The sequence below is a fragment of the Sander vitreus genome, chromosome 1 (assembly GCF_031162955.1).
Source record: "Sander vitreus isolate 19-12246 chromosome 1, sanVit1, whole genome shotgun sequence".
Classification (NCBI taxonomy): Eukaryota; Metazoa; Chordata; class Actinopteri; order Perciformes; family Percidae; genus Sander; species Sander vitreus.
In genome coordinates this window covers 849,794-862,000 of record NC_135855.1, presented here as the reverse complement: position 1 = coordinate 862,000, position 12,207 = coordinate 849,794, and the positions used below count along the sequence as shown (strand labels likewise).

Below are 12,207 nucleotides of genomic sequence, written 5' to 3'. Positions count from 1 at the left end.
TTTAGATAAACTTATCACTTTCAAGTGGTTTTAAGGAAGAATGTGCGGTTGCTACCAAACCTGTCAACTACTCAGATGCTCAAGTAACAAAAATAATAAGGTTAGTACCGAAACTCGGCCACTGTTGAGCAGTTTCAAGTGAAGTCCTGTATCGAGGCATCTAGAGAAATACAGTGCATGATGGATAACAAAAAAGGCTTTGCTTTCACCTCAGTTGTCAGTTGTCTTGCCCAAAACTCTCTTTATTGAAAAACTATAAAAAAAACTTTCAGTTGCTAAATATCAACCCTCTTTGGTCCCAAGATAAAGATACGTAAATTTTGGCCACTAAGTTCCTTAGGAAATGGAAAGAAGCTGTCTTATTTTCAGATGCTTGCATCCAAGACTAGGATGACTGAGGATTTTAGCATTAGCATATTAGCATATTTTTTTAAGATATTCAATAAAAGAGAGTTTTGTAGTTTTAAAAACAAACTTATGTAGCTGTTTTTTTTTACTCCACTTACAATTCTGTGACCTTATTATCTTGTGGTTTGTCTTGTCACTTCAATGATAACATTTTGTTGAGTACTTTTATTTTGAAATTTCTGTATTATAGGTGCAACATCCTTTAGAGGCTGGCCAGATGTGTGTTTAGTCCTCATTGGATAATTGACCAAGATTCAGCCATGCTGTATCTTTGATCTGTGGCTAGATGTGTTGGTTGAATGAAGTGCAGACTCTTCCTGTAAGTCAGCTCTTTCTCTTTTCTGTGACTTGAGTTTTTGTGTTGCATGTCTTCTTTGACCTGAAAAGGTACAATTATGTTGTTAGAATAGATAAAAAAATGTATTCAGAATATAAAGTAAATTCTGTAAAGCCAAAGTTTTAAACGTGTCATTTCACCCACTGTTAAAGGCATATGCAGTGGCAGTTTAAGTTAATTGACTGGATATTTATTACAGTTGACTCTTCTGCAGTCTTCAAATGATTCATCAACAGAGAGATGTATTTTTTTTGCCCACCTGGAACTGTTTAACATAAAACACCAACACTAAAAGCTACATTATTTGGACTTTTACTTTTAGAATTTTGGAATATAACCTCACCCATGTTGCCAGTCTTTTGAAAGGCCTCAACCTTACCTAATAGCGCATGAGACCTGCCTGCTCTCCCGTCGCTGGGGTAACATAACATTACATTGAGTAAGCAAAATTGTGAAGGGGAATCCGCCATGTCTGCTTGCAGGTCACATTAATGACTCAGCTCCCTGCCTTCACAATCAGCTACCTTCAGTTCAACACTAATCTCAACGTCAGCAATGTTACTCTGTCGGTGTGAAGCATTTACAGTACAGCTGCCACGTTTTCCGCCACACTTCCACATTTGCACACGCACACACACATTTTGCTTTCATGTGGCGGTAGCCTTTTAATGCCTTCACAGTTATTGTATGATTGTTTGTAGGGTTTTCTCTGTGAATAAGTGACTACCTACAGTTTGAATGGGCTTATGAAACAGTGGTAACGTAACCAAATCATCAATCAATCAACATTTCATACTATTGCCACTTTACAACACAGATTTAAACGTTTGTCACCTTTGTATTTATGTAGCTTAGCTGGCTTGTTCTAGTTCTAATAAACACATGCATGTTGGGCAGATCAGATAGCTATCCATTAAATATATATTAAAAAAGCTAAACATAATTCATCCAAGCATTCAGATGGACACAATCTGATTGTAGATGCATTTTGGCTAGATATTGAAAATACCTGCAACAAAAACAGCAACACTGAGCTGCTGTAGCATTTATCTGATCCCTGATCAGTTTGACCAATGATCTGTGTGAGTGAGAGTGCAACGTGAAAGACAATAAAACTTTGGTCTTGCTCCTAGTTCATAGAAGCGATTCGTTTGAGGTTTGTGTTTGGATAGTTGTTAGCGAGCTAGCTGTTATTGCTAACCTCTTATTATACTGCTAAAGTGCGAAAGTTATTCTTCTTCTGTTTTTTCATCAGATAGATTTAGATGCATTACCATCACCCTGTGGACTGGAGTAGAGCTGCCATTGATTTGCATGTGGCCCGGTATAACCCGGATTGCAATTAGATCAGTGGTCTGACTGATGGAAACTCATATATGTATGTGTATGTGTGTATTTTATATACATAATATCCGGATACGAGACGCTCGAAATGACAAATGTAAATGGGGCCAAAATGGATGGCAACGTTGCTTCCTGGAAACGCTGGTAAACAGGTGCATTTTGTTTACAAAATGTTGATGCAAGCGATTGTGGATCAGTGGTAAACGGTCCCAGTCACTGCTTCACTGAGTTTGGATGTACCAAATCATTTGGCAAATCTGAGCTCAATTTCCTGTGACTCCGCTCACATTACGATCTGAATTGCTGGTATTCTGTAATCATATATTTTAAGACTCATCTACTGAAAAAACATCCTGAAACAGCATCACTCATGTTCTCGTACTGCTAACTGCTCCCACCAGCCTTCATAAAAACATTGGCAACCCAGTTGCCAACAGTAAAGTCATGCACAACGGGGATCCACCAGTGCAGGTTACATTTGGCAGACCTGTATCCTCCTCTCCACCCAAGCAGGTGATGCACCCCAGAGCGCAGTGCTCAAATAAACAGAATGTCTCAGAAGCTGCCTCATCATGGTACACCAGATGCACTAGAGCCAACAGATATAATGGTACAGGAGCAAGTTTGCCAGAAACCAATTGCAGTAATGTTATTTTCCTGCTGTCATAAAATACAAACTGCAAACTGATCGCAGAACTCATTCTGAACGATGAAATGTGAGGGCAATGCAAATCTTGGGCTTACCATAGGCTGCAAGATTCATGTATGTGTATATGTGCATGTATATATGTATTTATTTATGTGTCTCTATTTTGCTGTAGCAAACTGCCAATCAGCCGTCATGCAAAAAAATTATGTATGTCTATCACTGATTGTTGTGTTCATCATATTAATTTTAAATTTGACATTTAGGATAAAGTTCCTTAGAGCATTTAATGATATTTACCTCTACCTAAAAACAAAGCAATGAAGCCTTTGTCATGTCTACTGCTACATCTCCTCATTTCCTCGGCTTAATTGAAACCGGTGTGCCCTACGTGTGTTGCCTATTTCATTTCCAAAACCATAACAAACAAATAATTTACAAATGCTCTCTTTGTCCTGAAGCTAATTTAAAGGCACCAGCATCCCACCACACAGAAAATAGTTTTCCCTGGGAGTCTAAAGATATTGGAAGAAGTAAAGTCATCTACAGTATTTATTTGGTCTGTCCCCTCTGCATATAGATTAAGCTTCAGCAGCCGCCTCTTGGCAATTAAATCTATCAGAGGGCAGCAGAGAGTGCTCTGTCAGAACTGTTCCAATAATTGCAATTTAAATGAATATGGATTCAAAAACACGTTGACAACACATAGCCAGTTGTTCTGTAACTTGGGACTGACTGTCTCCTGTCATATCTCCTTGTTTGTTTTTCCTTTCGCCTCAGATAGACAGGAACCTGTCATTTATCATTCTCTTTCTCTCTGTTTACAGACACATAGAGAACTGGACGGGATTGCAGACTCTGAGAGACGTCGATATGGAGCTCTACACTGGACTACAGAGGCTGTGAGTGTTGATTATCTGGAGGGGGAGGAGGCCGATGATAGAGACACTTCACTGTATTTCAGTCCCACTGTGTTGCAGATATGGAAAAGGACAGTGGAACCTGTACTGCTGTTAATCCCTGTTTTCCATCAGATTGCCTGCCTGCTAACTGCAGAGAGGCCAACGGTTTTCTCCTTGAGATGAGAGCAGTAATTTAGCTCTGAAACACAAGTGGCTGCCGATGTGGCGTCACAGGCAAGGCATCGGGATTTATTGTCCGATACTTCTCTGAATGTGACACCAACCCGGCTTATTCTCAGAGGAGATGACAAGGTGTTAGTCAGGCTGTGAAAGAGAGAAGAGGGAGTGAAGGGTGTGTTTCTGATCCTAACACAAGCTGATGTTTAAACAGGCTTTTAATTCTCAACAGTCACGCCGGTGGAACATCCTCTTCGCTTTGCTTAGCCACTGATCAAATAATGCTAAAAAGCAGCAGGGAAAATTGAATTAGGGGTCCCTGCTGTAGCGTTGTCATTTTTTTTCTCATCTCTTCACTTCTTAAAGCAATGTTACGCTCCTTTGCTTTGCCTTACACTATAAGGCCACATCCTTTACATTCCTCTCAGCCCGCTACTCCTCCCTCATCCGCTGCCACCTGACCTCCTCTTCCTCTTCATTTTTTTTCTCTTTCTCTGCAGAGAACCGTATTGTTCTTTGCCCTCCAAAGTCAGAGCTGGCCTCTCTCCTGATCCCCTTGATCCCTCATCAGGGAGGCCAAGTGCAATATCTCCACAACTAAATTAGCATTTTTCTCATTACCACTACCTCTCTCCTGCTGCCTTGTCTGGGGACGCTGGCTCCTCCCTGGCTGGAGTCGGGCCTTCCTAGGGAAGGCTGTTAGCTTGTATGATGCAGCCTTGTGGGGCTGTTCACAGTGTGGAGGGATGAGTGAGAAGAAGTCCCTAAGATACCTTCCATCACCGTGTTTTACATTTGCTCTCATTCATCTTTATATGAATCAAATGAAAAAGGATGCAATAATTCATTAAAATAAACATTTGACTTATTGAATATTTTATAAACAGTACAGTTCATCTCCTGAATAAGACCTGACTGCATTCCTCAACTTTAATTTTTATATTCTATAAGGACCACAGTAGATTATCTTCGCCGTTCTACAGGTGGAACATTAAAAACCTTAAAAGACAAGCCTGGGGATATCTGCAGCACTCAACCCAAGGCCCATTGGTTCCTACTGGGGACATGCATCTTTGAAAACGGGTCACAAATGTATAATTCATTTAAAAAAGGCTAAATCATTTCTTAATACAGCTGGGCACTGCAGTTTTTGGCATTTTGTTTTAAAGAGGGGTAAATAGTGCATTTGTTTTGGACTATTTTCAGCTACGGACTAATACGCATTTGTTGCACTAGTGAGTATTTGCAGCAGTACGACGCTGTATGTGGGATTGAATCACAAACTAGTTTACTGTGTGTGTGTGTGTGTGTGTGTGTGTGTGTGTGTGTGTGTGTGTGTGTGTGTGTGTGTGTGTTTTTTCATGGCAATAAACATGTCACCCATTGCAACAGTGTGGCTCATTGATTTTGAATAGCTGACATATATATCACACTTTGGCTACATAGCACATACTGTCGTTGTTAGTGGGATCAGTTCATTGCCACTTTTGGTCTTTTAATGGGAAGTGTTGTAATAAGAAATACAGAATATAACCAGACTCAACCCTGTTGTTTTGGTGCATCAATGTGCCAACATGTGCTAAAATGTGTGCCTTTTATATTCTACCTGTTCTCACTCCCAACTCGTAAAATACAGATGCTTGGTCAGTGGCTCTCAGCGTTGGATACCAACGCAAAAATCCCCCTTCAGCGTCTGTATGGAACACACCGGGTAGAGCAGCAGCTCGATCGCGGCACTGTAAAATAATGTAGTATTAAGAGTAAGAATGGTAGCGAGTAGTATAAAAGACCGAAAATCCACATACGGAGGTTGGTTGGGGTGATGGATGGGTCAAACAACACAGGACTTTCACCCAGGGGACCGGGTTCATGTCCCATTCTTGTCCCGCGTGTCACTGAAACATACGTTTTGTAAACCCACCCACCATATTTTCCTAAACCTAAGTCCCTTTCTTGTGCTGCATGTCAGTTAATAGTACGACCTCTCCCAGAGCGTCTAAATATGACCCTAAAGGAGACTTCTTGTATCGATAACAAATGCCAAAGGCACCTGACCAAGCATTGCTTTTTGACACGCTGGGAGTTAGAATGTGTTGTTATTTAAGGCTGTTGGCATTTAGCAATTTCATGCTCGAGTCAGTCGGCTTTTTTCTATCTGGCCAATATTTTTCAGGGTAGTTCAAAAGCACCCTTCAAAAAATGTTTTGGTGAAGTACTGTGGCCTTTCATTGGTTCTTTGTGGTTTGGAAAACTTAATGTGTTAATAACTATGTGTTTTGGTCCAGCCTCCAAATCTTTAAAACTTGTTTAACAGCTCACATTAAATGCAGCAAGCATCACGCTGTTTACGGAGATGATTGTGTTCAGTATAATTGTCATTACTGCTGGTAGGATAATAACCAAAGCTCAACAGTCATCCTTTCACATTGTTGTGCTAATTTCTATGGAGTGAAGTAATGGTGAAGTTATTGTCGTTAGTATTCTGGGGAACCCATCAGAAAGGCCCAAAACAACAGAACAAAAGTTCTTCAAGGACCCTTGAAGAACTTTTGGGTGATGAAAGGCGACATCCCAGTCAAACACCACAGAGGCGTGATCAGACTTTTAGAAGGTAACTGGCACCAACAGCTGGATATAATCAGCACACTGCGTTATGAGGCGCTCGCTGATGATGTCAATGACTTCTTTTGGAGAGAGACATCTGTGATTACAAGATTAGAAATCATTACTATTGTAGCCCAGAACAGTCACCCAAACTGGGTCTCTGGGAATTCCAGGACTCCTTGAGAGGATTCCACGGGGTCCCCAGCTAAATGAGGATTAGTTCAATTTCACAGTTATTTCACTCCATACAACGCTGACACAATGTCACTAATCCGAGGTTTCACTCAGTAAAGATACACAAGTTCACAAATCTTTCATCAAATTGTGGTTCAAAGTGAATTTCCATTTCAGTGCCAGCTCTGTAGATCAAAGTAGAAATAATTGGAATAGACACAGATTTGGTACAGTGGACTGCTGCAGCAGAGGTGAAAATATGTAAAAATAGCTTGAAATACACTATGAGACCACCATTTTGTGCATTAAAAAACTAGTTTATTTGCCGTTTTATTCAAATGCCAAAACATTTTCAAAAGGGCAAAAGACACATAATGAAACAAACTTGGACACAACGATGATTAAAATGTTAAAAGGATTCAATTTTTTTTTTTTTTTATGTGGCAAAAATGAGCAAAATGTGGAGTATAGAGGCACAGTGAAATGCAGCAATAACAAGGAAGGGAAATGGCCTTGATGCATGGTGATCATAACACTGTGGTACTGTGTGCATGTGTTTGTATGTGCCCACACTAAGAAGAAAAGACATGTCTTTGTTTAGGTTGTTTCATCTGTATTTTATCATTTTCTCCCATTTCAGAACTATCATGAATTGCAACCTGAGGGTGATCCAGGCTCGAGCGTTCGCTCAGAACCCACACATACGCTACATGTGAGTAAATATTCTATCTTTGACAACCATGTTTCCCATGCCTTCAAAACATTTGTTATTATCTTTAATGCTTGACAGCTTGTAGTATATGGCTATAGATGAGTTAGTGTTGAGCAGAAGATGATGCAGTTGATACAGACTGGCTTCGGGATGATTGTGGCGCTGCCATTACTGCCGCAATAGCCGCACATCTTAAATGAGACCTCCATTATTTGCCTTGGATAATTGGATTGCTATTTGCCCCGGTTCTTTGTGCTTTGGTAGAGCAACATGCCAAAGATGCAGTTCCATTTAGTCTGCACTCACCAAATGGACAATTTGTCCAGGAGGCCGAGCATCAGAGAGCTGTGCGAAGAGCAAAGTAATTTCTTTAACAAAGGCTGATGTGTCACCGTATGACAGCCTGTTATTCTCCAATTTTCCAGGAGTAAACACGGTGAGGAACTCAGTCACAGTCTCTTTACCTGAACACATTGCCATTTGCAATTTGCATTTGTCAGCTGAGAGGCAGTTTGGTCCTCTTCTGCGGATGGCTGCTGTTAGACGTGTGTGTGTGTGTGTGTGTGTGTGTGTGTGTGTGTGTGTGTGTGTGTGTGTGTGTGTGTGGGATAGCAAGCAGCAGTTCATAATCTCAATGCTAAAGTAAAGAGGACTTAACCCGTTCTCACTCCCAACTCGTAAAATACGAACGCTTGGTCAGTGTCTCTCAGCGTCAGATACATCACAAAAAGCACCCTTCAGCATGTGAATGGAACGCACCCATGGATGTATGAAGGAGCAGAGGAGCGGCGCTGTAAGATGACGTAGTATTAAGAGCGACAACGGTAGCGAGTAGTATGAAAGCCCAAAATAGTTTGTTTGGGGTGGTAGATGGGTCAGACAACACAGGACTTTTACCCAGGAGACCGGAGTTCATGTCCTGTTCTTGTCCCGCGTGTCACTGAATAAAGTCATTTTATAACCCCACCTACGATTTTTTCCTAAACCTAAACAGTCCCATTGTGCCGCATGTCAGTTAAACGTACATCCGACCCATAGTGTCAAAAGTGACGCCAATAGTCCCGACCCAGCGCGTTTAGATATGACACTAAAGGAGACTTTAAGCGTCAATAACAACCAAAGGCACATGCCCAAGCGTCCGTATTTTAGGTGATGCGAGTGAAAATGTGTTGGATTTAACACAGACAAGTCTAGTCTGAGTCATTGTCTTATGAGCTGTCTTTTGGGTGTTGGAGTATGTGTGTAGACTTTTTTAAAGTATTGCTTGTCTCTTTATCTAGTTGGGTGACTGGTAGAGCTAATCGAGCTCATCAACATTTAATGAAAGTTATTTGAATCCCCCTTTCTCTTTAATTGTATCTCCAGAAGACGGATTAACTAACACAAGACTGCAAAGAAATACTTTGTAAATGAATGTAACCTCCTCATCCCTGTCTCCCTTAATCTTACTAAAAAACATCATTGCTGTGCAGTGTTAGGGACTTAAAAAGAATCAAGATGTGCAAAAGATATAAAAAAAGATTAGGTAAGAGGGTGATGATGCATTTTCCCTTTGTTGTAATGTTAAATAAAAGTGGGAATGTAAACAATTATAGCAAAACCAAGAGTAAAATATTTCCACGAAAGTGTAATTTTTTTCTCTTTAACTAAAGATATCATGTTATATGGAATTCTCTTTAGATTCAGGGAGACTGTCCTCCCTAGAAAAATGATCCTGTGGGTCGCATTTCCTGCCACTGCTAGGTTAATGTTAATGCTTAGTTATGAAACGCTTCTGTGGGTGTATTAGAGGGAAAAAAACAACCTATATTGTTGTATGGATGGAGGACTTGTTGAATTCAGGCTAATAATGTGATGAATGCTGTCCTACAGATAGAAATAAAAAGATAAATCAAGTGAGTTCACTTCATCTTCACTTCTCCCACATGGAGGCACTTGTAACCAGTGAGAACCCTAACCCAGACAGTCCATGACAGGTTCCTTTTGTGGTCTCATTAATGCAGATGGACTGTTGCTAGGTGACACAGAGGATGATGATGTCAAAGAAGATTAATTATTATGCCTAAGCTTAGCCTCAGAAGGCCGACCTCATTGATGTTTGTGTCAGACAGGTCTGCTCAAAGCCCGGGCATCAAATGCTCAACTGGTTGCTCCTTTGTGAGGAGAATTAAAGCTGTTCTCATGATCACACATGTTAAAGATTAAAGAGAGTAAACTAGGGCTGGGACAATAGATTTTATTTTCCTTCTTTAACAAAAACAAAAGTTGAATAACACACTTATAGAGACAATATATCAAGAGACATTTCTAAAAAAATATTGTTTTCTAAGAAGTATGCACACACACGTCAGTCAGACATTTATTTCATTTGTAAAGAAGTACATAACATGTATTTTTTGGGGGATTTTCTGCTTTCACTCTGTTTTGCTGGAAACAGATATGATGTAGTCAGTGGTACAGTATGAACACAAAATATTTAGGTGAATCATTGGTAAAAAAATAAATTAATACATCTATTCTAGGGGAAAGAAAAATACGCTGTATCGTGATACAGAAAAATCACAATATATACGATTTTTAATTTTCTTTTCCCACCTCTATAGTAAACCTTATGACTATAACCAACACCACTTCACACTAAACACTCTCTTTTCAGTTCATATTCTTCTACTGTGTTACAGTACATACCTTTTTACTTGACAATTGTACAGCAATTGTCCAATCACCGGTTAGCAACTGTAACTAGGCACAGCAGGCCTGTCACGTTGAAGCTGTGTGCACGTGGGCTGTAGTGAGAGAGATGCTCTTTTAATTCCAATTTGATGATATGAATCAGCTTCCAGATATCAAAGCAAATATCAGTTTAGTGACCGTTTGTGGTGACTGCAAATAATGTTAATAACTTAATAACATGCATCATTGTAATGGTAAGTGGTCTTTCATTTTCTCACCATCAGGCTAAGCGATACCTGCAGTGGATGTGATGGTGTCAGGTCATATGAACTCCTCATAAATGTGGACGTGAATTAACCCACATTTATAGGAGGTTGACTGAGCCAATCAGGACCATGACTTTTTACTTATTTACTATAGCCAGAAATAGTGACTGGAAGTTGGAGGAAATGGAAAAAACAAACAAAAGGTCGACATGGTAACACCTCAATAATCAACCAAAACCAAGTAAAGCTTTTACATGAACTATTCAGACACAAATGTAAAACCAACAACAACAGAACACTGTGTAAAACACAGCACAGCACTGACAGCAGCCTCACAGATGTCGAAGTACAGTACACAGCTTACAAGCTCTACCAGCCTGGATATTCTGACTGAAACATCTGCCTGGTTCATTACAAATAAACTCTGCCATATTTAATATCCTTTTTTTGTAGCCTTGTTTATTTTCCTAACGGCTATTGTCAAAGCATTAGTGGTGTAATTATGAGGTGACCTCTATGGGGCCACCTTATTTGAGCTCAAAATAAAGCTAATTAAGGTATACCTGTATAAGCTAATTACAGTATACCTGTATAAGATAAGTACAGTATACCTGTATAAACTAATTACAGTGTACTTGTAATCCTGAGGGAGTTCTTTATTGTTATCAGCAGGATGTTGGTGCATGAAGGAGGTGCAGAGATTGAATCCACGCAGCAGCCAATATGTTCAGTAAGCCTATATTCTGCTAATGTGTCTCAGGGTTGTTATAGTAAACTAAAATGAATATAAGCAGGGAAAAATATTTTTAGTAAACTGAAACTAAATCAAACTGAAACTATATTTGCCAGGAAAAAAATGAATACAAGTAAGATATACATGAATGTAAATCATTTTAGTTTTTTAGCTAAAGTATTTTACTACTGAAAGAAAGGAGACGGCATCAATTTCCATCATCTCTCTTGACATTGAACCACAAATTGAATGGACTTGACATGAGATGGCGCTGTGCCATAATTGCTTCACATCGGACACTAAAGGAGCACAAAGGTTTAACATTAAACATGGCTTTTTTCTAACCATGTATTTTGTATGTCTAATGCAACTGCATACTTCTGAGTAATTATTTTTTGACTCTAACAAAAACAAATTAAATCTAAATCATAATAAAACCTAAACCTTTCTGAAAGAAAACATACTCTGAAAACTAACTGAAATAACAATGAAATAAAAACTAATTAAAATTCAAAACTATTATAACCGAGACACAGAAGCTCTAATTTCCAAGACAACTCAGATGAGTTCCAGCTGAATGACATAAAGGTAAATATACATTGTGCAAAGCCCCAGACAGTGATTAACTCTCCAGCACTAAATCTGTGTAACACACACTCATGACAAAAATATTTGAGCAGCACTCTGAAATAATGTGCTTGCAAGAAGGAAATCAACAAACTGTTATATTTACTGCTTGCTGATGCTTTTTTGTGAATCATTTGCAATTAGTGTGACAAGCTGAGATTTCAAGACCACAGGTACTACAAGCAGCCAGTGGTCAGAGGACCAATGAAGGGCGGGGGGGGGGATTTGATAAGAATACAGCATAGAAAACCTGCTTAGAGATAAAGGAATTGGATAGGATAGAACAACACAATGTCATTTTGCTAAATAAAATGCATAACATTCATTATTAATTTCACTTGTTTTTATTTTTAACAAATTGTGTATCCAAATATAATACACATTTTATATGGGCTCTTAAGGCAAACATTTGGATAGTCATCATGGAAACATTAATAGGTCATGTGACAAGGGCTGGGAAGATTTTTTTTTACAGAACCGTATAAAAATAAAGTGCAATTTATTTCTCACAGCAACAGTTACAATGTGGGGCCCTCTCGACCCGCCCCTGGACTGAGACACATCCAGTTCTACCTCGTCTGTGACCATCTCTTGTCCCACTCTC

General features: G+C 39.4%; 1 protein-coding gene across 2 annotated transcripts in view; it reads left to right on the top strand.

Moving 5' to 3' along the window:
* The window catches only part of ntrk3b (neurotrophic tyrosine kinase, receptor, type 3b), a 223,950-nt gene that overhangs the window by 38,261 nt on the left and 173,482 nt on the right, over positions 1-12,207 (top strand). For both annotated transcript variants that reach the window (XM_078260759.1, XM_078259942.1), the window contains exons 2-3: positions 3,563-3,637; positions 7,233-7,304. In XM_078260759.1, coding sequence (XP_078116885.1) covers positions 3,563-3,637; positions 7,233-7,304 — 147 coding nt within the window. The remainder of the gene's footprint in view (positions 1-3,562; positions 3,638-7,232; positions 7,305-12,207) is intronic.